Source organism: Gymnogyps californianus, chromosome 3, assembly GCF_018139145.2.
Source record: "Gymnogyps californianus isolate 813 chromosome 3, ASM1813914v2, whole genome shotgun sequence".
In the NCBI taxonomy this organism is placed as follows: Eukaryota; Metazoa; Chordata; class Aves; order Accipitriformes; family Cathartidae; genus Gymnogyps; species Gymnogyps californianus.
In genome coordinates, this window is record NC_059473.1 from 2,336,356 (window position 1) to 2,362,092 (window position 25,737).

General features: G+C 39.3%; 1 protein-coding gene across 4 annotated transcripts; it reads right to left on the minus strand.

Annotated features, from left to right (window-relative positions):
- Window positions 1-766: 766 nt before the first annotated feature.
- On the minus strand, window positions 767-24,783 carry PPP4R3B (protein phosphatase 4 regulatory subunit 3B). Of its 4 annotated transcripts, none has more exons than XM_050894460.1 (16): window positions 24,581-24,783; window positions 23,349-23,404; window positions 16,991-17,089; window positions 14,762-15,382; window positions 11,231-11,308; window positions 10,327-10,443; window positions 9,015-9,131; window positions 8,474-8,605; window positions 7,350-7,452; window positions 6,208-6,249; window positions 5,362-5,520; window positions 4,485-4,654; window positions 3,186-3,325; window positions 2,523-2,686; window positions 1,854-2,056; window positions 767-1,189 (listed from the first exon to the last, which is right to left on the minus strand). In XM_050894460.1, exons 1-16 carry the CDS (start codon window positions 24,720-24,722, stop codon window positions 1,094-1,096), a joined length of 2,439 nt encoding a protein of 812 aa, XP_050750417.1. In that variant the 5' UTR covers window positions 24,723-24,783; the 3' UTR covers window positions 767-1,093. The 4 variants fall into 4 exon arrangements, with proteins under 4 accessions (XP_050750417.1, XP_050750418.1, XP_050750416.1 ...); XM_050894461.1 differs by having other exon boundaries at window positions 1,854-1,978; window positions 2,523-2,707; XM_050894459.1 differs by having other exon boundaries at window positions 2,523-2,707.
- Window positions 24,784-25,737: the final 954 nt, after the last annotated feature.

Consider the following 25,737-nt stretch of genomic DNA (forward strand, 5'->3'; position numbering starts at 1 on the left):
ACCCAGGTTCAGGTGCTGCTTGTTGATTCTGCCTCAGAGACCGGTGTTCTGTTAGTAATAATTCCGTCTTGGTCCAAAGTGACTTTGGTGTTAAAACGCCGCTAAATTCATCGCTATGAAAAACCTGTTAGTGTTTCTTATTACCACCTCAATTACGCAATTTAAACTCGCAAACAGGAAAATGGCTTGCTGCTCCGAGAAGAGACAGCTCATTGAACAACACAGAAAGCGACTCAAATTCGGTATCTTCCACAACGTGAAGCCGACAGCTATTCGGGTGTGCCGCGTACGGCACCACTTTGACACAAGCAGCTCCTGGAGATATTTTGGAAGCGATCGTTCCTTGGCATAGATATTACTGGATGTCTAATCGAAAAAACAAGCAAAACCATCCATTTTGAATCCAGCTTCCATTTTCACCTCTTGAAAAATACAAATTAAAACTTATTTTTAACTGTTTTAAACAACTCAACATGCACTATAACTGCAGTGTCCCTCCCTCCAACCATGAGAAATGCTATTTAATTGGTAATAAATGGTCCCAAAATCTGGATTGTTCTTATGCAAACAGAGTTAGTTTTCCCTTAAAATTTTTTTAAAAGAGGCATTGCTAAAAGAACACAACTGACAGCACCATTACAAAATTAAGATTACTGGGTTCAAAATTTCAGCTTGATTTTTTTTTTTCTAGTTCTGTTAAACACTGGGGAAACCCTGCAATATTTTTAAAAAAGTGTTTACCATACCTTTCCCTCCCCCTGCCCTCCCGACACCTGAGACTTTCCTTGCTGAGAAGCCATCATCCAGGTTCTGTGAATACTAACCCACTTTTTTTTTTTTAATTTTTTATTTTTTTGACAGCCTGAATGGCAGACTCCTTACTTACTAGAAAGATATTAAGTTCCTTGGAAGCTTTGTGTTTACAGAACTAACCCTTTCTAGCTGATATACTGAGTTTCTCTTGCTACTCCTTGTATTATCTTATATACTCGTGGGAGAAAGCTTTCTGAATCAGATCCTTTTTAGCTCTTAAAACAGTTGCAGCATTTGAAACCCCATAATAAAAGTTTTTATTCCAAAGTTTTGGTTTCATTTATGAACCCAGGCGAGGTCTTTTCCTTGGAGATGTCTCCTCCTCTTCATCATCATCTTCATCATCAGGATAATCCACTAGGCCAACTAGACTTCCCTGCCAATTTAAAAAAAGAAATAAAAAACCCCAGAAAATCTCACATTGAAAAAAAATACCCAGGAATGTGCAATTTTAGTACAGAACCCCCAGCCAACCTGTCCGGGACACACAAGCCTGCAGCAGCTGGTTTCTTGGTGGTGCCTTTTTCATTCAAAGACCCATTTGTCTTGAGAATGTTTTTGAACATCAAGGTTAAAAAAAAAAAAAAAGTACCAGAACTTCCTTGCTCCTCTGGATCTGGCCTCAGAATTATTACTTACTGTATTTCATCTACTTAAAAACACTTATTAATTCCCCAAAAGGGGAAGGGGGCCCTAACATAATTCAGAAAAACACCAATCTCCTATGTACATCACACACACAGAGCAGCAACTGGACAGTTAAAGCTGAGGAGTGGGAGCAGTTAAATTAGGCAGAAGATGTGAGATTAAACTGTGCCCACCAGACTACCAACGGACTCTAGTCCCACCTAACACTTCCTTAAACCCTCCCCAAAACTAGTAACGGTTTAACTAGACAGGGCTTTGGATGAATTTATACGTAAATAAGATACCCTGCCTAGAGACTAATGCTAACCTTACCCCATTACAACTGGTAAAGTCTCATTACACTGCTCCGCTGTCCTAAGTGATGACAGCAGCTTTTGTACAAGTTCTCCCACCTTCGTGGCTGTCACCGCTGTGGTCAGGGTTGCGTTCTTTGAAGAGGAGCCGTTGGAGCTTGCTGGTGACGTCTGAGCTGCCACGGATTTACTGTTTGCACCATTTGCACCATTGGCTGCGCTGGCTGAGTGGGAAAAAGTGAATTTGAATCCCCCAGCTGAAGTCCTTTTTGGAAGATTCTCTTTGTCTTCACTCTCCTTAGCTGAGGGACAAACATTTTCATACTTAAGTATCAGCTGTACACCATGGAGTACAATCCACATCACAGCATAATCACAGGGCAAAAGCTGCCTTTTTTTCTTTTTTTTTTTTTTTAAATTCAATTTAGATCAACAGCTCACCTACTGACCTCAAAGCATGCCAGCATTCAAACTGAGCATGGCACAGACGCAGTGGACATGGCGACATCGCTCACTCAGCGCACACAAGTACATGTAAAGTTTTGCTTTTGACATTTAAACTAGATGCACGCTTGGAGCAATTTAAGTCATTATTTTAATCCTAAACTGGCTTGCAAAGACGTGTTCGGAATTCATTACTTAATTCCATGGAATACCCTTAACTCCTGCTTATGATACAGAGCACAGGCACCTGGTTCATTTACATGATACTCCACGTATCTGGCACAGAGCACTTTCAGTGCTGACAAGCTGAAATTGAGTAAATACCTTTCTTAGTTTCCATAAATTTTTCATAGCTATCTGGAAAATCATCCTCCTGTTTTGACTTCTCAACTGGAGGTACAACAGCTTCACCTTCTTCCTCTTCGTCTTCATTGAACCACATTTCTTCATCCTCCTCTAAGGCTCTTGCATCTCTGCGAAATCTATTGCTACGCAATATAGATGGAACACTGTAAGAGACACATGACAAGTGATTCAAGTTTTGCCTGCTGTTTCCGACTCAGCTGGGATCAGAAATGGCTTCTGACGCTTTAGAGGGAATTCAGGGCGTTGGAGAAGGCAGCCCAGCTCCGTCCCTGGTCCTACCGTCAACGTAAGCTTCACCGAAACCCCAGCTGACAAGAAGGCAGACTGAATCCTAACTCTGAATGACAGAAGAAGATTCTGCTCCTCATCAGCTGAGAGTCTTCTGAACGTAACATTTAATATACTGACAAATATGACCCATACTACAGTAGGCCACAAGGAAAGTCAGATGGGGGTTTACTCTAATTGAAAAAGTTTTCATCAAGAATGAAACCCAAGCCCAACCCAGCCTTCTGCTTTTTCTGCCCTCCAGGAAAGAAAAAAAAAAACCAACCAGCAGTAAGAAGATACTACATAATGGCATTCAATAAAAGTCTCCAGAATACATCAACTGGGTCATACCTGTTCAGTTTCTGGTTTTGTCGGTCTTTTTCTTGCTCGTATTTTGTCTTCAGTCCCTTGAATGTCTGAACATATTCGATAGATTCAAGTGCATTATAAAAGTTTTCAACTATATGTGCAATAAGGGACTTAATATCTTCCTGCATAAGAACAAAACAGGGTTTCAGTCTCAAATATTAACGTGCAGAAGTTCAGAAAGCTTTACAGTTTAGTTTTAAAAGTAACTGATTCATTGTCCAGAGTCAAAACACTGTTGTAAAGAACAAATGTGAAGCAATCAGCTTTTTCTGTAATAAAAAAGCTGATATCTAGAAATAATTATTAAATTTCCCATATAGATGGACAACACACTCAACACTGTCCCAATTCTATTTGTGATAGTTTGATTAAACCATGACGCTGGCTATCTAAGATTAAGCCTTCTTGAGAAAAACAGGAGTTTAGCTGTGCCCTGCTCTCCCCACACATTTTAGCTCTCTCTCTAGTCCTCAGTAACTACAGCAGCACGCAGAGGATGAGACACCTTTTGGTCGGTCACCCTCTAACAAGTGTCACCGTATCAGGCAAATCTTAACGTTCATACCACGCTGGCAGAAGTCACCTGGAGACACAATGCATTTTCTTCTTGCTGGAAGAGACAGCAGCTACGATATCCTATGGCTAAAAACTGCCTTTCATTTTCGCAGACCACAAAGACTCCCTACGAAGACTCCCAGGCATCAAGGCATTCGCAGCGAGTATCGCAGGAGCTGTTGCAAGTCCTTGTTTTCCACCCCAGCAATACAACCAACTGGGTGCTCCTGCTTGTCCTGTCTGTCCTGTCCGCAGGCGCATTGATCCCACAAACGCTGCCGGTGGAAAAGCTACTGATTCAAAGCTGACACTGGCTAAGAAAGCACGTGTGTAGGATTTTAAAGGACAATGATCATTCAAATTTATAGTCAAATTAGTCTCCTTTAGGCCCAATAATACCCAGATTTACTCACACGTAACATATTTCACTTAATTCCTCACTTCAAAGTTTGGTCCAGAAACAACGCATTCAACCACTTAGAAGAATTTCATCTACAGGATACTATCTTTTACACAGACTTACATGTAAATAGGGCCGACACACACTCTTGTGATGGGACAATCAAGTAAAACGAGCACGAAGCAGCTTACTGGCTCCTTTCTATTTGGATATTTATCCACAGGATTTTTAGTAGTAACACACTATTTCAAGGGAAAGATTTGCACTTTGTATTTCTACCTGAGACGCCACATACGTGTAAGAGCTGAAGACGCTGCTTAGCTTACCACTCTGATGAATTCAAACAGCTCAATCACAGCAGAGTTGAGCAGATTGTACCTAGTTCCATTATCCAAGAGAGCATTTATAACTGGTTCAAACAGGTTTCCCTTGGTGATGTAACGGTTATAAAATTCATCTTTTAGGCCAATTATTCTCCTCATAAAGCGAAGAGCACCTATATGAAGAAAGAAATTGAAGAATTTAATAACTACATGCCAGGGGGCTCCAATCTGCTTCTCTTGGAAAGAACTGAAAAAACCTGACAGTACTGAGAGGAAGATGCGCCCCCAAACCAAGAGCATTAAAAAGCACTTTCTGAAAGTTCAGAAGAAACACTTACTGAGGTAACCTTTCTTTCATTCTTTGACTTCCCTGAGTACTTGAATGTGATCAGAGTCCATTACTTTTTTTTTTTTTAAATACAGCAGCAATAAACTTTAGCACACATGAAGTTAAATTACTAGCTCATTCCGGTGCTTTTCTGTGTTCACCTCCCAGAACCAGCCCCTGTTCTTTAAATACCACGGTTCACAAAATTTCATTCACTTTTCACAAGGAGCACTAGATTTATGACGTTATTAAGAAGTGACAGTATTTCCATTTAAAAAAGACAGCTGATCACAATTGATCCTTACTGTCATAAAGGCTTGAAAGGATCACTGTGGACTTCAAAAGACAAAACAATTCTCCTCCCACCATAACTGCACTGGTCTACACTAACAGACATCTGCTACCTTTTCTTCAAGGTTACTTAACAGCTAGTCAGTAATAAATACAAAATTAACATGAATTTTTAATTTAAGTATACACTTCTAGTCATACACATTCCACACAGTACATACAAAGCCTTAAATTAGGAAATCACAACAGCTCCATACTCACACAAGGCCAGAAATGTGTGTTTTGAATTCATCAAGACCAGTACTCTTCTTAGCAAATCTTTGTTCATAATGTAATTCTTGATGTGATACGTGTGGTGTTCCACACAAAAAGTAAGCAGCTCCAAAATTAAGGCAAGTAGTTGTGCCGTTTGATAATTATCTACAAGAAAAATTAATACCTTAAGTTATAAAAAATAATACTAATAAAAAAATACTGTCATGCACCAAATCATCACCAAGCTCAGTTGCTATTACAGTTCCTGACATGTTTTTAGTGGGACACTGGATTGCTTTAGGAAGCGGGACATTGGGTCAGAACAAAACACAGACGAATTTGGCTTTTATTTTTTTTTTTTCCCCTTCTGTCACAAAAATCACCCTGAACTGACAGTGGGAATTCTTCCAGCATCAGCGAGTTACTGGTTAAGGCAATCCAGACTAACGGTATGTAGTTAAAGAAGAAAGCCAGTCAGACCTGTATTTATGGGAACCTAATTAGCAATGTCTTTTCATAATACTCAAAAAAGAAGCCTGCACAGATAAAAATCCAAACTGTAAAAGTTCAGCTATGTCTCTTTAGTACATATTCTGCTAACAAGGATTTAAACTTCGAGTAGCAAGGCTGACTAGGAGGAAAAAAAAAGCGAAACCCATTAACTGAAAAGCAGATGAAAATGTTCCTTCAGCTTCCTGTCGTCTCAAGTGAAGCAAAGCACCTACATCTATTTCAATAAAAAGTATTTAAAAAAAGTATGGACATATCTAACTTCTTTTTTTATTACTTAATAAAAAAACCATAGACAGCACACAAGACAAGTTTCAAAACGCACAGTCAATTAAAACTTACCAGGACAAATTGTATTACTCTTAGTGGACCCAACTACTGCATCTGATAAATAGAAAATAAAAACAGAGATCAGAAAAAGGTTTTCAAAGCACTGTAAATGTTTAAAAGATGGAGATAAACAATCAATTCTACCAGCTGTTCAAACTTTTCATCAAATCAAAAGTTTCTGTAAGCTACAGGGAAATAAACATAAGAGCAAGAATGCGTGCCAGCTGAGACGTCTATATTCAATTTACATTACGAAGTTTCAAATCCAACTAGGTGAAAATATGTAATCTAATACTTGGGAATATTGTACCTACCTAGACTAAAAGAAAGTGCCTATTTAAATTTTTCAAGTGATATTATAAAATGAGTACTACAGATATTCTACAAGTTTTATTTTCGTATAAAATGCATAAAAAATTTATTTTTTTGACTTAACACTTAATACGAGAAGATGGGCAAGATGAAAGAAATGTTTTTACCAAATACGCATTGGTTTGATTTAATCTCTTGAAAGAGTACTCAGAAAAAAGTGTGACTCAAGAGGCTGTAATGTTGTTAAATTTCTGTTTGTAAAGCACTAGAGGCAAACTAATGAGTGTTATTTGCACGCGCCAAACAGAGATTTCCAATTCTTTTACTGTTACCAGGAAAAATAAAAAAAGAAACAAGATAAAGGAGCTCCAAGTGGTATTTCTTTGAAGAGATTTCTTTCAGCATTTCTATACTACAGCCAAGTGAAAACTAGTCTTCGGAGTTACTCACCTGAGCACACCCGATGCCTGGAATCATGTAACCACTGAGGAATGCCACAGCATTTTTGTCAACTTTCAGAAAAAAAGCACTAAAGACACTCTCTGCTTTACAGCAAGTATTCTTTAAAACTATACTAGTAAAACTAGTATACAATTAACAATACACATCAAGGAGATACACATTTTACAAAGCACAGCATAAAGATATGTTATCATTCAAAGCTGCAAGAAAGGGCTATTAAAACTTCTGCCCACAGAACCCCTATCACTGGGGGAACAACAGTTTTCAGCAAGTGTATTCCCAGCTTGCATCACAGGCTTATCGCTGTTACCAGGACTGTCAGTCACTCGAAAACGTTACAAGACTCAAAGGGGAAAAAAATTTTAAAAAGTTAACGTTACCTTTTTCACATTTATCTTCTGATGTATTAGCCAGAAGTGGTGCAGTAAGAACATGCATACAATGGTTGTAGAAGAAATTGAGAAATTCACTTTTTTCTGTTTTCTAAAACAAATATAACTTTATTAAATACTGGCATTTGTATATAACTTTTTAAATAAGAAAGAGTAGCAACATAAGAAACAGCCTACAAAGAATTCGGACTCCTTCAGGTCTGCCTGTATCTTTTTGATTGGGCCTGCAACATTGTCTTCACTCAAGGAAGGTATTTTTCTTTATTTTGGGAAAAGATCTGCGAGACATCAAACCAACCTAGCGATCACCAAAAAAATCCCCACTATGGATGCAAATATATACTGAAAATACATCAATGACTCGAAGTGCTTGACAAAATTTGCTTAAACCATTCTTAAATGCAGTAATTTTATCCATAACAATCAGCAAACCTTTTTACACTAAAGAAAAAGTATCATCTGGTCCATTTCGCTACCTTCTATATAATATATGTGTATCAATATATCAGTAAGATTCCAATGTGTTTTCTTACATGGAGTATGCATTAAATTACAAATACATTGTACTTTGTTTTGGATTCAGAATGTCAGCAGCTGACAGAAAGGAACGATCCAAGTTCTAAAGCAAATTTCTACAAATTCCCTATTCTTACTTTGACATCTAAACACACATGTACAATCCGGAATCCAAGAATATATACAAATCCTTCAGTATGGCACTAGTTTGATGAAGTTGCATCTTTATTGTGCCATCGGTATTAAAACACTGATTTGGTTTCACACAGACTCTACCGGACTCCCTGCTTTCAGTATTTATCATCCAGCTAGCAGGAGTTACGACCAGAATAGTGCTATTTCACTGAAGCACGGGACTGCTTGGTTTAATAAATACTTGCACAATGCTACATACACATACCTTTTATTATCAAAAGTTAATGCAAATTTTAGCTTATTTTTTAGCTTGTTTAAATTCAGTGTCAGACCACACACAACACCAAAAAAAAATAAAATCTTTTTTTTTATCCTCTGACCACAATAACAGTATTAGAGAACATCAGGTTTTTAATTTTGCTGAGACAGTAAAGTGTCTTTACCCCTTTGTATTTTCTTACATTAGCTGTGGCCAACATATTCTCTGGATCTATCAGAGTACGCAAAAGCCCCATTAACTGAACAGCTCCCCCAAGTTCAGGATCAGTATCGCAGATCATCTGCTCAATGACCACATTGATGAGGAGGATATCCTGCAAGAAAACCCCAAACAAACAAACCACAAAATAATTAGACACACTTTCAATAGTGGAATGATCTACCTAGTTCCCGTATTAGGTTTCCTTCCTTTTTTTTTTTATTTTAAGCGAAACAGAAAAATTGGGAGTTGCGTTAAGACACCTCAGTTCTGTCAAGCACAACCCTCCTCACCTAAAATCACTGTTCGGCAGACCTACAATCTTATTACTGTAAACACATGGAACACCAACATGCTCAGAAATCTTTGTATCTTAAATCTACTTTTTCCTATGTTTCTAGTATCTACATTTTTGGGCTAACTGTATCCCAAATTCTGGAGAGGTTTCTTTTGCTGTTTTTTTTTTTTTTCCTGTTTGCTCTAAAACTAGTATATTCAACCAACTCCAAAACACTTTTACTTACATCGTCACTCTGTTGGGCCTCTTGCATTACAAATTCTCGGACCATGGATGGACTAAATTCTACTAGATAAGAAAATATATCTGTAGCAGCAGATCTCACTTGCAGATCATCCATTCCCTAATAAAAGAAGGGATCAATTTATTAGAGTAAATCAACTTTGGTATTTATTATCAAGTAAAGCTGCAAAGAATAGGGAGTTAAAAGTTTTCAAAACATTTTATTACAAAAGTTTCTATGAGAGACACAGTAATACAGTTACAGAAAAAAAAAAATATAACAGCAAAATCTTTTCCCCACTATTTCCCTCCTTTAGAAAGAATGCAAGGCTTTCTGTGAATTTGATAGGCCTAATTTAGGCAGGAAACATTTATATCGTGCTACTTGCTAGAATATCTAAGACGCTAATATTCTGTACCTGTTATCGACAGTTTATTGATTTTGTACAAAAGGACCAACTGTACAAATTAATTTGTACAAAAGTTTCCGTATTCATTTGTACGCAACAAGAATTAATAGTTTTCCTTAAGGTATGTGACTTTTCTCCTATAACTGTACAATTTCTACGCCTAAAATATTAACATAACAGGAAACATTTGGACTGGTCTAGCCCTGGAAAAGAATAATAAGATTAGGGTTCATCTAATCACTGAACATCTCTGTGACTTTTATGTTTTCCTAACAGTCAATGTCCTTTGGTAAGTTCACAGGTTGTTACTCTAGAATACAACCACCCCTGAATTTATCGCTTCTGAGTAACGACAGCACTGACATATGAATTGCAAGGGTCAGGCAGCAACAGCTGCTTCAACCAAAGGAGTGAAAAAAAAAATTATGTTTTCACACTGTTGATTAAGATAGATTAATCTGCTTTATACCTCTGAAAAGACAGGATTACGAGATCCTTCAGATAGGGACAAGCTAACAGTTCAAGATTATCTAAAAATACTTCTTTGGCACTGTTCCAACAACAACAACAACAGGGAAAAAAAAAACCAAACCAAACCAAAACAACAAACCCGAGCTGCCACATGAAAAAGTATCTTTCAATTTTTACACTACACTGTCAAAAGGACTGCATTTACCCCAGACTTCTCCATCATGCAAAGTAAAAATAATAGCAGCAATTAAGTCAGGCTCCTTCAGAAAACTGTGGACATCTTCTGGATTCTGAATGTTACAATAAACTTCAACTTTCAGCAGAGCAAACCTGTCTGATCAAACTTACACAAAGGTCCTTAGCAGATCTGAAAAACTGGTTAAATGCTGTGGGTTTTTTAAGTTTTATTAAAATCAGCTTTAAGTTTTCACTTACCATTACAATTTCAAGAGCTGGAAGAATTCCCAACTTTGCCAAAGTTTTGAAAAATGCATCTCTGTTCTGAGGTTGTAACGTCTGAGAAAATGCGCAGAATTCCTTGAAAAAATTAACCTATTGTATAGGAAAAAATAATTTAAGGTGTATTCGATTCAGAAAACTCTCTGAAAGTAGGAAACCATTTGTATCAGAGTTTCTGTACTGGTTGGTATGTGCCTTCCTAGAAAATGGTATCGTTCTAGTTCTCTCTCTTCCAGCCTTCAACATCATCAACAAAGAAACGCAAAAGAAAGTAAAAACAAAACATTTAAGAGGTTGAAGTTTACCTCAGAAAGACAGTCATCTTGTAGCTATTTTATCATGCCTAGCATATGAAGGATTTATACTCCTGTCTGGTGTGCCTTTTGTTTGAAAGAACAAAGATGCCTCCCTTGCTGAAAGCAAGATTTTAACAAGGCAACTTAGGCCGATAAACATATTCAAGGATAAATAATGTTTGTAATATATATATTAAGGGATTACTGCTAATCCTCGATCCTAGGACTTAAAAGATCTTGTTGAATGAGTAAAGTACGGTGAAAAAAGCAGTGTTTATATGACAAATATAAGTGATATGGTATGTTGAAGAGGACTTGGAAGAAAGTATACCTTTAAGTCTAGGATGTCAGCTTAGTGCTAGTACTTTCTCAACAATAAAATAATTATTTAGAACAAATATATCAGAGCTTACCTTGCAAGAAATATTTTTCTAGTGAGTACATCAACAAAGACTGAGCTACACTGGCAATGATTCTAGGGTTACAGAAATACCTCAATGACTGCAGAACAAGCAGAACAGTTTCAATATTTCTACTTAATCTCTGTCGATTAAAGCAAAGAACCACCAAGACCACTGACTTACCAATTCACATCGTTTGTCATCATCTGTAGCTTCATCTGTTAATTGTGCAAAAACTTCAGACAAAAATTTCTCATCTTCCTGCGTAACACAGAAGAAGAATATGACTTACACAATGCCTCTTAAAAGTCAAAACATCGATCTTTATTGGATCCCACACTGCAGAAAGTCAAACTTAATTTAAGCTTTACTACGATGCTAAATTATAAATAAAAAACCCCATGCATTAGTAGATTTGGTGGATAAAGTTGTTTTTTTCTTTTTTTCTCCACACCTACGTTACTTTTATCACGAAAAGGGAAATGCAAGAGTACACATTCAGGAGGATCATTTCCAGTGTATTGTTTCAGTCCTCATTCTGTACAGCGGAAGCAGGTCCAGGAGACCAGAACCATACGTTAAGCGGAGCATAGGTGATGATTACTACAACTGCTTTCTGAACGACTAGTCTCTAAAGAACGTGTCATTTCCTTTCCTTCTCTGCCATGCCACCCCCTGTGGTTTACAGCTCTGCCCTACCCCACATACTCACTGCATGATTTGCCACACACCCCCAAGCATCAAAATTACAGAAAATGACAGTCTTTGTTCCAGGCTCCCTCCCTGCACTGTGCGTGTAGGCAACCTATACGCTTCTATACCAGAAATTGCCAATCAAGATACAATTTTTACCGTGCTGCATCTATGCCGTTCACACTACACTGTTAACACCACACTTGTATCGGTTATCCTATTTCGGGTCTGCAGCTTTGCAAATGTTTTTTCAGTCCACCTATGCAAGGGTGACTAGAATAACACATTACGAGTTTGCCACAGCCATGTCCCCTTTAACCTCGTTCTCAAAATAAGCTTCCCTGCTTGCAGGAAGTTCAGCTTTTTCAATCTGGAAAACTTTTTTGAGTATTATTTGCTTTTCATATTCAGATCCTCTACTACCAAGAGATATTTAAGTATATATAGGACAACATTTCACTTCTTGTTAAGCATTTCAGTTACACCATCGCTTAATACTCAAGAGGTACAAGAAAACCAGAGTGAACATCATCATCTCTCAACTGTTGGGGCATTTCCTGCCTTCTCTGCACATTGATTTCTCTGCACTCCTTCACGTGGAAAATAGCGTTGGCATTCTCTCAAATCAAATGTCTCTGTTACCTTTTAAATACAATATAAATCTTAAAGCAAATAGTAACATTATGCTACAGCATTACAAAATTATGCATCACTCTACTGATTCAACTCTATAAACTTTACTTATGCATTGAACAAACATCAACGGAACAGCAGCATTCCAATAAATATATATAAACATTACATTGCATAATGTAGAGGGTGCTTACTTCTCTATTCTTCTGGGTGCTGTCACTAAAATCTGAGTGCTTTATTAGGCTAACATAATACAGAATTTTTACAGTTACAGGAATACCAGCCAAAGGCTCACAATTTTTTTCCTGAAAATTAAGACGTGGGGAAAGAAGTGCTTTACAAACAAATGATGCCTGGAATCAACATCAGAGAGAGTGCAACATACACAGACTTAGTAGTTTATTCTAAGCTTTGCTGGCTTTAACAGCTGAATTAAGCCTGTTAAAAAAAAATAACCGTACCACAATCAACAACAGATAGGCTAGAAAATCCCCACTACAGAACGTGGGGCAACAGAAAGATCTCTTGCTTGTATAAGGCTGCCGCACAGTGTAGTCCTGATGTCCTAAAGCACAGGATAGATCTAGGTTTGCTTTGCACGCTCGCTCGGTTTCCCATGTGGCTGCCCTTCATCGATAGCAGTGCTGGGATCTGCTGCTTCATGGCACGTAGAAAGAAGCTTTACTGCCATAGCAAACACAATCTGTTACTCCTATAAACTGCATTCTCCTAGGGAGCTTTGCCGGTGTATTTAGGGTAACAAGACTTCTAATGTGTTCACCAAACCCAAAGGAGCTTTAGAGTTCTCGTGCCACAACAAAAAGCTGATTTACACCGGGACTGCAAAAACAGTCCTGAACCTGAGGTCCGTACTACCATGTAATTTTCCTCAAGCGTGCCATCAATAACATCTCTTCTGTGCGTACTTTCTTCTTAGTTTACAATTCTCAAGGCAGCTCAAATGATGCAAGTATCAACATTATTTGTAAATCATCACACGCACGTCTCGATTACAGTCTTTAAAACAGATAGGCAAACCTGTGCGCCATATACTCTTTCTACTATGGCAAAGACAGCAGTGACAGAGTAGCAAAGAACTGTCAGAGGATTTCAGAACTTTCTTCAAAGAGTACTAGAGGTAAGAGGAAATCATAGTTTTCTGTTAAGGCACAATCAAATATTCAGTACAGTAAAGCCTAAATGACAAATAAAGAACTTTACAGAGTTAACAATCTCTAAATGGAAACAGGACTGTGGCCTCAGGAGAATAATACTGAATTTATTTTTCATTTTAGAAAAGTAATATATGCAAAAGAATAAAAAGGGAAATATTTATTTAACACAAAGTCATTAATTTTGCAACTGGGATTTACTTTTTAATTTCTTTCTGCTATTCAACCAGAAGAAAGTAGAAAGAAGACCAAAAGCTTATTCATGCAATTTTCTGCAATTCTTTAGTTTTGATTTTTTTTTTCCAGTCCTCTATTGCATTCTTTAGAAGTACTCCTTATACTAATGTTATTTCTCCAGTGCCCCTCTCTTTCCACAATTTTAACTACCCTCCTGTTCTCCTTGATACATCTTCCTATTTCACAGAGACTATCCACACTCAAAACCGACAGGTTTGTGATGTTCTATTCTACACAAACGTACCATTTTTTTAAGGACAGGCATCAGAAACAGAATAAAACCATTTTGGTACCCATTAGTTTGCACAACAAAATACAAACTGAAAACACCCAAAATACCATGAAGTTCACACACAGCTCTTTACCAAGGCTCCTTCCACGGTCCAGCTTGGGTGTCACATCCAACTACTTTTAAGCCTGCTCCTGACTACAAAGTATGCAGTGAGTTTTTTGATACAGTAACATGTTGGTTATTTATTAATTATTACTTTTGGATATCAGTATGAAGAAAAAAAAAAACCAATGAGTTACTTTCTACTACAACATGAACATTTTAAATTAGTACCATAAAGTAATAGTAGTATAACGGGAATGGTTCTGAACATGCTCTTTTGAATCACAGATTCAGAATTTGTTATAAAGACATCACAAATGTCCCTGACATATAATACAAAAAGTTGCTTGTTCCCTAAATACCTATACAAAACCAGCTCAAAATGTGTATGTTGCTTGTGAACCAAGGAGGAGAACCTTTAACTGTTTACAGCTCATTAAAAATATTAATATACTCACCTGAAATCTACCATTTTTAAAATACAAAATAAAAGGTATCAGAAATAAGGGGAAGCATTCAAAACATTATGCAAATGAAAGCCTGTATGATTAACTTACACAGTGTTAAAGAGCTGTAATCAATTTCAAAACTACAGCTAGAGGTATCTATACACAATCCACCTATACCATATTAAAAACCACTTACCTGCAACATACTGACAATCTCAACTTTGTTGAAGAAAATAAAGGAAGTGAGGGTAGAAAGAAAATTCTCTTCAAAAACAGATGGTGTCGGCAAGATGATGTCCTGAATATACTGTACCCTGTAAGTCTGGTGGATTTTTTGCCTGAGTTCAGAGTCTGTTATAGGAATAACCTCCTTAAATTTTGCTGTTTTGGTCAAGAACTCCCTGTGCCGTTTTGGCTGAGCCAAAGAAGGATCATACTCAAGGCATCCAACAACATCCATAATACACTCATCAGAAAACATCACCTCAAACAGAGTTGCTTTGTTGAGGAACAAAATTCCTCTAATAATTTCATACAAATGATGTAAGCCTTCAGTGTTCTCTAAATTCTCGCAGACTTGGAAAAGCTGTAACAGTTTTTTAATATAGCCTTCATTCTCCAAGGCCAGCGCTAGCTTTTCTCTACGGATGGGTGAGGAGAGAACAGAGGTAACTAGGTCAGCAATCTCTTCAAGTTTGTTGAGTTCACAAGTAGGAAGGTCGATCAAAGGACTAGTTTCAGGCATTTCTTCTATGTGTTCCTCTTCTGACTCAATAAGGTCCTGCGTGACTTCCACTGAAGGATCCTTACCTTGAACCTAAGAAGAGAGCGTGCACAATTACCGTCGCATCCCAAAACAAGCATAAAAATAGTCAAGTCAGTAACTGAAATAACACATGTGTAAGCGCTTTTATACCTTCAGTTGCCTGGAAAATGTCTAGCCGTGCAGAGGAGTAAGTTTGCTGCCTCTAAATTCTACAGTCCCTACCATTATCCTCAATAGTACATTTGTCAACAGATCACATCAAACCAAATCCAACCCAACCCTAACAGTATCTGTGCAGTCAAGAAGTCTGAAGCACCTTGTAGACAAGCATAAAATATAAAAAGAAAAGAAGGGCATAACAAAACCTTCTTTCAGTGTCTCAAACAGAAGGGTATGAAGCCTCAAACTCATAGTAAGAGCCCACAGCTATACCAACAGTAAGTGAAATGTAACAAAAAGACCAAGAACAAAGGCAGGAAAATGTCATGAATACCAAAATTGAACAAAAGAGGGAAGCAATTGTGTCTCACTCTGTGCTTTCCTTCCGCTTTGTCTGCCCCTCTAACTCCTTTCCCCAGTCTTCTCATACATCCTACACTTTTCGTTGCCCCCACTGACCCAGCTCTAGAATTCATAACCTCCTGTTGTTAACTCCCTCGCAAAGGATCACATGTTACACAGAAGGCTCAAAGGACAAAGCGGGAAGAGTTTTGGAGTCTGATGAAAGAGCTTAAGACTAATGGTTTACATTGTCTGATCAGATGAAGACCTCCCTCTCAGACTGGCCATCAGCTCAGCCCCAATTTAAAACCTGGGCTGTTTATTAGATGCATATACTTGGCAGTTACCAGGATCAGTTCTTTTCAACAACAGTACTTCAGAACTGGCTGAGAAGACATTATACCCCAAAACATACTAAGATTAAGAATGCATCTAAATTGCCTAGTTTGTTCGAAGGAAACTGCTAGGAAATCTGAGTTCTATGTTTCTTTGGTTAACAGCTTTACATCGCATGATTTCAAAATCTAAGAAGGTTACAATAAATTCCAACATGAAAGCCCAGGTTTCTTCTTTTAAGTACACATAGATGCAAATCCATTGACTTGTACTTCCAGAGTTGAAAGTATAAAATCTAAACTGTTTCATAATAAAACAATGAAGATCGAAATATCGATAAGACACAGATAGTCAATAAGACTTAGGTCCCGATGAAAAAAATATCACTGATGTTTTTGAGCTCACTCAGCAATGCCACCTCTTTGTCTCTCACAGTGAAATATCTAGCTCCTTACGCACTACAACACATTTTTAGTTCCACCGCACTCCAACAAGCCAGCTTCCTAAGGCCGCCTGGGATCAGGTCAATTAAAACGTGGTACTCTGGCATTCCCCTTTTTAATAAAAACAACCAACCAACCCACCCCTAAAATGCCTAGCACCCGAGTTTCATCATTACATTGATTTTTCAAAAGCATGAAATTCAATTATGAAAACAACAGCTAGTGTTCCAAATAGTGGCAACTTAAGATCTTACACAGAAAATAATGACAAATATGCGCTTATTTTACAAGTAAGTTTAAAAATTAGAGCACAAGTACATGAAGTCACAGAAGACACTAAAACATCTGGAAGAAAGAGAATATTTAAAGTCAACTTTACCTGGCAGATTTTTTCCCAAATTTCATCACAGCCAGCTTTTTCTTGAAAACTCAGTGCTAAATCATAGTTTTCTGCTTCTGACCAAACAATCAGGGTGTCCTGTTTAAGACAAAAACAAAAAAATAATTGTTTCTGAAACAGGTCTACACTGCATGTTAACCTGTATTCCGTTAAGTCATATGTCTAAAGAAGAAATAATTTTAATTAGCTTTATACTTGTCAAAAAAGAACATAAGACACTAAAATATTAAATCATCTGTTCTGCCATAAGGGACATCACCTTTCTTTTTTGCTATTTTCTGACCACTACCTTACATATTATATATTTAAATATACTTCTTTTTGTATCCAAAACACTTATAATAGCATTTTTCTGCAACATACTTCTGAACCCACAGTCTTGAAATGGGAAGGCACACATTGTAGGAGATTAAGAAAACCTGCAATATAAAAATTTAACTCTTTTCATATTTAATAAAATAGAATCAAAACCCCAAGATTACAGTGTTTCCTCCTCAGAAAGGGTTTAATACAGCCTTAGCAATGTGAGAAATAATGCCTAACTAACGTTAAAATAGTCTTTTCTGAATTAAAAGACATACAGCCTCAATAATAGTAAGAACTTAGGAGTTTTATAAAGTTACAAACATCTTGCCAACAGGTATTTTCATTTGAGCAAGTTTTTTTTCTGTTACTATTGCCTCTATCAATTCAATTTGTGCATGTTCACAGTATATCTGGAAAATCCGCTGGAATTTCTGAATAGACTAAAAAGGGGTTTTTATGATGTTTCATTAGGACATGTGCTGCTGTACTGTAAGAAATGTAAGCCTGTGCTTTGACATTCAAATATATACTTCAGCATCCTACAGTAAACTCATCTTCATGTTAAAATGTTCAAACTGAACGGTGCTCTGCTAACTTTACAGTACATTTGATGAGCTCCAGCAAAACGGTTCAACATTCCGCCAAGTTTGTTGACTTCCTGAACTGTTACCACACCTTTTTTTTTTTTTTTTTTTTTAACCACCAGGAAGCTCTTGCTTAATGGTCAATAAGGTAATTTACTTCCCACATTTACAGAAGTCAATATTCACCGCACAACTTATCAATGCTTTTAAGTCTTTACCTTATGCATCGCTTTCATTGTAAACAAAATATTCAAAGTGGTATCTTTAAGCTTAGCAACCAAACCCAAACAAATATCTGACTGGCTTACAGATACCTGATATACCGTAGGAAACTTCAGGGGCAACAAGAAACAGATGCTGCCATTGCCCCCTCACATCTTTACCCCAAAAGCACTTCTTGGTTCCCTTTGTGCGCCAAATGACAGGAAACGATGAAGCTGATTACTACCCATAAGGTGTTCACTATGCTAAAGGGCCAATCCATGACATGGTATCATACAACTATCCGGGCACCATCCTTCATGTATCCACCAAGACAGAGCAACAAAAACATAATTAATACCAAGTGATCATCGCTACTCTTGAACCTACTGCCAGTCAGCATTCCTTAATTGTTTTTTATCAAAATCAGATTAGTTTAGATGGTCTAAACACACCTTTGTTAAGGCAGCTATCTGGGCTTACACAGGTCAGGGAGCACTCATAAGTACTTCCACTGGCAGATGTGAGGAGACTAACATTTGGGACAGGACTGGTGACAAGCAGCTGGCATGGGACAGTAGGTAAATCCTTCCATCAGCACAGCTATCTGAAAAACACACGTCTGTCTCAACAAACACAACTTATCAGCTCCTACAATTATCACTCTGGAACATGAATGAAAATCAACACTGCTGACATGGCATTAACTCTTCATTTCTACAGTCATCTGAATCTCTCAATATTCATATGTAGTCGCGTGTTTTGGGGGTTTTGTTTTTGCCTTTGTCTTCCCTTCTTAAAAAAAGTTTAGCTTAACATCTTTTTCTTACAGCAATATTGTTGACAAATGCCTACCAATAGATGAGCTTCCTTCTCCCAAAACATAATCAACAGGCCACACTAAAAACAACAGCATTCATACAAGCTCAATTTTTTTTTTTTCCTTTCTCATTTTAAAATATTATTCCTTTAGAGTAACAAAGTTTTCCCATTCTGGAAAGAATGGAGCTCACTGCACTATGGTTTTAATGCTGTTTCATGAGAGTCGTTTATTTATACTACAGTGTCCTATATTACACTTGCACTTTTATCCTACAGTCATAAATATTACTAGGTAGTCTCCCTGCTTTCGGGCTCCGATTCACGTGCGCAAATGGTACAGCTTCATATAGCTGACACGGTTTTTGCTTACAGCTGTCCACCCTCATCTCCGGCTCACGGACAGCTGAATCTCTATGTTTACAGCGTGCCATTTTAGAGTGAGCAGTTGAACTGGGCTTCAAGGAAAAAATAATAACTGTGAACTGCAGGCACTGAAAAGTCTGATCAGCTCCTCTTTTAGAGATTAATCAAAAAATAAGAATTCTTAATTACAATTTTATGGCTGTTAGAGAACTCAAAATCTGAAATGTTTATCTTGAAACGGTCTGTGAAATTACTGATGCCCTAACACTCAAAATCAATACACTTCCAGGTAAGCTGAGACTCAGAGGTGCCTCAATGAACAAAGAAGGACACATACATGAAGAAGTCCTACTCATAGCCCAGAATGATTCCAATAAGAGATGCAGTAACTTAAATGACTGCATGCATCCATACAGACTGCACTCAAAAAATTTTGTGAGAATTCTTGAGTTACTGAATGGTACTTGTTACAACCTGTACTGCCCACACAAAGCAGAAGTTATGTAAGTTTCTCCAAAAATATTTCTGAAAGACTGAAAGAGTTTCATCAGAAAATAATTGTCCAATACCAATATAAAATCTACTCATCTGGCATACACTTCCTGCATGACCTAAGACAAACCACGAAGACCACAGGCAGGCATCTTCCAGGCCTAGCTGCTGTGAGAGACTACCACTCCCATCCGCTCAGATTAGCGCTCGCGATGCTGCTCTGTCGACGAGCAACAAAGATGTTCCTTAATTCACTCAAACACAATATAAAGACAAACAAAAGAAGAGATTAATTCAGAACAACAATTTAAACTCAGAGAGTAGTTCAAACCCCTCTTCGCTGTTGGTACTGGTTTGCACAATGTCTGCTACTTCACCTCTCCTTGTACCTGCACTGGCCCCTCAAGCCCCACTATGCCAGCACAAGCGTGCTGTACAGTGAACCAGATGGGGGAACACATGCCGATAAAAACTAATCCAGCAAAAAGAGGTATTTCAGCTGAATCAGTTCCTACATCTAACCTGTCACACAGTAACATGAATACTCATGCTGGCATGAAAGAGGAGTGAAGAAGCCCCCTGGCAACTGCTCAGGCTGGCTTTAACAGCACCCCTGCAAATGTGTTAAATCCCCGCCTCAAGTAACTCTGATTTTGCCTCAAGCAAATTGCTCTGTTGTCACATGAGTGATGGCAACTCTGTGCAAAAGACAGTATTTGCACACATTCTTCATCTCAGATCTGAAAATGGATAGAGCGCACCTAAAGGAGAGTTAACATCAGAAGGCAGTGTTCACAGTAAGGATTTCTGTAGCAGTTTAAAGTCTTACAGTCATGCAGCTGAAAATTACCGCCCTCGTAACTGAGCTGGAGGAACAAAGCACATGAACAGATCCATCTGATTTCTCACTGAAGACACGCTCTTCTGCCAGTTTTGCCAGGGAACAGTAACCTCAAGTAGAGGGTGGAACAACAAATGAGTGTAGTAACAACTTTTTAAACTGCTCCTGCTAGAGCCTCCACAACACATCTGACCCTGCCCTTTGGCCCATATGGGGTGTCCAGTGAAGGTATGTAACTCTCAAAGCCTATGTCCCAAAATCCAGGGGGATCTAAAGCTCTTCAGGCTTTCATGTTCTTTGCATACATGCAATCAGAGATTCTTTTATGTTGTATGCTGAGCAGCCTGGCACCTATGTCCAATCCAAGTCCTATTTCTCTTGAGAAAGAGGTCATGATTATAGTATGGCTAACACCTTGAAAGAATTGAATTCTGCACGAAAGCTAGTGGCCACAAACACGATTTGAGAAGGCAGGTAACAGGCCTGCCCTGTTTACGGTTAGTCAATAGCTATAGTACTACTTAGCACAAACAGTGTAATACTGGGAATCACAGATTGATGCACAGCAACTAAAAATCAGTTGGTTTTCTTTTTTCACAGAATGTTTTTATGCTTGAATCACAATTGAAGCAGTAACTGTCCTGTAAGTCCATTCAAGTAATTTATATGAAGACAGATGTGTAGGCAGGGCCTGTTTCCTTTCCATCAAGCTACACCATCTCGTGGCTTTCCCCAAACCCAAGATGATCAGCACCTTAATGAAAATCTGCAATTGAACTCTGGCAAGTGGAAGAGAGAGCTCTCCTCCACGCTGCCATTCACCTACAAACATCTGCCCTGGGCAGATCAGTACAGCCTCCGAGCCTTCAGGCTACCTATGTAACAGACTTCAACATTCAAGCAGGGACACTGAGGAAAGACCACTTCTCTTACCTCTGGTTAACCAAACCACTTTGCCTAAATCTTTCCACGATTTTTGAAAAGGATCTGTTCCTGAGACGCCCAGGTTTGAATACTACAATCTTCTAGCAATGAGACTGAAATCTCACAAACTGAGAAAAGCATGGGAATGCTACATTAAGGTCTGCTTTTTGCTACTCTACTCAGAAGGAAGCACATAAAACTTGAGGACAAAGCTCTGTCCACAAAAAGCTGTATGATTTCAGAGGTTAGATGAACGTAGAACCTGTCTCTGGAAATCATCAATCATTATTCCTCTTGAAAAAAAACCCCAAACACAAAGTTCTTCAAACAGGTGAACAGTGAAGCAACCACTTTCAGCCACGAGGACACAAAAGCATTAGAATCAGTAATAAAAGCCAACCAAAACAAACCTCAGCCTGAGTTTTTCAAAACTACAACCTACAAAGACTTCCACAAGAAAAATCACAACAAAAGCTACTTAAATCGCTTGAAATTTTGCTACCAATAAAGTAAGGAAGGCTTTCAAATAATCAGTTGTATGAAGTTTCAGAAAACAGGCTGCAAAAGGAAGCATTTTAAAAATTTCCAGCAACATAATCTGCATTCGTATTTCATTATCTATTAGTTTACTCAACAGGAAGCAGTTCAAGGCTCTTGACTTTCAGAACCCTGCAGAGCTCCATAAAGACTGTCCTCCTTCCTCAGAGTGGCCCGCCCAAGGAAAGCCTACGACTGTCATCCACCTGACTAAAACCACCAATATCTAATGAGGGAAAAGTGGAAACCACAGAAAACACAGCGTTCCGCAAAGCTAAGCCCAAGACTCCAACTCGCTCCTAACCTAAAGTGAGCCAACCTGTGCTCAAGAGCTAACAGAGTCTCTTTCCTCAAATTCTCATAATGTAACTTGTCACCAAAACAAACAAAATCCCTAAAGATTTGTCTCTTCATGATTTAGGAAGAACAAAACTACTGTTTTCTAGCACTGAAACACTTCTGGATACCATAATGATGAAGAGCAGTGTAAAACACTGAACAAAAGGAACAGAGAATCTACTGTAGAACAGAGGAATAGACAGAAAAAAACCCAGTAATAACCATGAGAACAATGTAGGCAGAGACACCAAAAATTAATGCAGAAAAAGGAAAAAGCAATAAAAGTGGTAAAAGCAGAAGAGATTTAGTAAGCTAATTTTTTTTAGTGGATTAAACAAAAATGACGTATTAACATAGCTCCCAACTGTTTTACTTCTTTGTTTTGCAGAAGGCTTACCCCAGGAAAGGCAACTGCGCAAGTAAGTCTCACCATGGCTAGTCACTTTACTTAGGATAGGAGAAGTTTTCAAGGCTTAAAACAAAAACCGAACAGCAACAATGAAAAGTCCCACAAAGACAAATTCCTTCATGTTATTTCCAGAAAAAGAACTCAAGAAGTAAATACGCTGTAACAGAGCTGGCCAAAGTTTCGCCTTCCTAATTCAGCAATTATTTCATACGGCCTGGGATGGGAGACAAAAGTTACGCATATATGTGTCTAACTATTTTTCCTGTACTGAGTTCAATATTTATCCAAATTGCATATATTCTCTTCAAAGCCTGAAGTCCAAAATGGTTTTTTAGGAGACCCACATTTTAATTTCTAGAATGTGAAGTATTATAGCACCTACAGCTACGAAAAACACCATCGACAATTCCATCTCATGCCGCTTTCCTTTTTTTCTGAAAAATGCAATTAGTTTGAGCATAAAACAATTCCTCAGCATCAGTAATCAGAAGAAAATAAAAGCCTAGCAATAATACTTGCCTGCTGTTTTTGATATGCAGTATTTGGATTTATCTTCGATTCTAACAGTAGTGAACCTGAAAAAGGTATGAAGAGATATTTACTGAGTTTAACAAAATAAACAACTCCATGCATCTTACAACAACCACCCATGTGCCAGCCAACATATGCTCAACTTAATCCATATCTTACGTTTAAAGAAGATGGTTCTAGACTTTCTGTAATTCCCTAACATAAGCCACGTAAGACAAAATCCAACAGAAATATCCATATTAAAATGTATTTTTCTCTTCTAATTTAGAATTTTCTCTTCTAATTAATTCTAATATTAATCTCTTTGAATTCTCTGTAGCACTGTTTTTTCTCCTGTAACCTGGTGTGACAACTAACTTATTTAAAGGCTGTTTATTAAATCTATACAAATTTACACCAGGTAACATGCTGCCCAGCATAAAAATGTTTTTGCCCACAGAAGCCACGTGGGCCATTTGCTTTTATTTCCTTCAACTGTCCTTCAGAAGTGAATCATCTAGATAGTATAAACCCAGGGACTTTATCTTGTGTATGCAAGTAGTGTATGTATCCTGGCAACAGCTCCAGAGTAATTTATACCAGTCTTAGGTGGTTTATTTAGCACATTAGCACCTGTCGGCCGAGTATGTACCCTCCCCCCTCCAAAAGAGACCCTTAAGGTGACTTTAAAGTGCAATAAAACATGAGGAACACCACACAACTCGAATACAACCAGTGAATTTCGGGGGGGGGGAACCCAAACAAAACAACTTTATAGTAGCAAGAAGGGGAGGAAAAGAGCACTTCAAAAGCAAACAAAATTATCCTGAAAACGAACAAAATGTCGTCACATGTAACAACTTCATCTCTACTCAGTCAAAAGAGACGCAGCCGGCTAGGGTAACTGGAAGGGGAAAAGTCTAGGGCCACGGTGGTAAACTCTGCTGCGGCTTATCAGGGGAAGGAAACTTTGAACGGAGCCGCAAGCTAAAGGAAAAAAAAAGGGAAAAACCCAATAATAATCCTCTGGGGTCTTCCCTGATGAACACGGGGAGGGAAGACACCAGCAGCCAAGCTCGGCGGCTGCGGGTGTCAGGCCTGGCGAGCGGGGCGGCGAGGGACACCAGAGCCGGGCGGGCTGGGCGGCAAGGGCCGGTGCCGCGGGGAGCGAGGGGAGGAGGCCCGGGCCCGGGCGGCGGCGGGCGGCCTAGGCCTCCGCGCAGCCCCGGCCACGCTCTCACCGTCCGACTCGGCGCGCACCAGCAGCGACATCCCCTTCAGCCGCTCCACGTAGGTGGAGGAGACGTGCCCGGTGCCCCTGTCGTCCCATTGCCGATCCTCGTTGAGGGTGTAGACCTTCACCCGCCGACGGGTGTCCGACATGGTGCAGCCCCGGCCTCGGGCCTCCGCGCCGGCCCCGGGCCCAGGCCCGGGCCCGCTCCGCCTCCGGGGGGCGATGGAGCGAGGGCGGGGGGAGGAAGCGGGGCCGCCGGGCCGCTCAGGGGCACCGCGGGGCCTTTAACGCGCCGCTTTTCATGGCTCCCCGACGGCGAGAGAGCGACGCCGCGCCCCGGCTCCGGCCCTCGCTGGCGCCGCTCCGCCGCCTCAGCAGCTACCGCAGCGCCGCCGCCATCTTGTAACCCGACTCTCGCCGCCTTTCTCTTCCTCCCAGCCCGGCCACGGGCTCCCCTCGCAGGGGCTACGGCGGCCGGCAGCTGCCGCCGCGCCGCCGACGGGACGGCGGCCGCGGGCGGGGCGGGACGAAGCGGAGCAGGGCCCGCCCGCACCCCCTCACTCCCCCCGGATAGTTTTCCGGCAGAAACGGGGAAGGGGGGAGCAGGAGAGCGTGTGCCTTCAGTCACATGCCTGTATTTGCATTTCTCAGCTTCCCGTCGACACGTGAACGATTTCAGCCGTTAAAAAAAGCTTAAAAAAAAAAACCCCACTTTTTCTTTTTTTTTTTTTAAAGTCTATCCTAAAAGCTGGTACCAGCACAGACAAAGCGTCCCCCTTTGCACGCATGGAAAGGGCCACTGCCATGACACAAAGTGGTGGGCAAGATCCACATCCACGCCAGGGTAAGTTTTAGGACCAGCCCGTGCTGTAATAACACAGCTTCCAGCATACGCAGGGCCTAGAGTTCAAGTTTTGAAAGAAAAGGTTTCCCTCGCAGCAAGGTTATTCTGTGGCATCTCCTTTAGCCATTCGAACCCTTCACCACAGCAGGGCACACAGTAACACCTTTACCATAATGTGCATTTTGTTGCATGTTCCCCTGCTTTGTACAGCTGTACAGAAGGCTCAAAAGCTAAACTGAAGTTGAAGCTGTTCTTTGAAGCTTCTCAATGAGAGAAACATGCTTAATTAGTCCTTACAAACACTGTACAATTTAAGACAG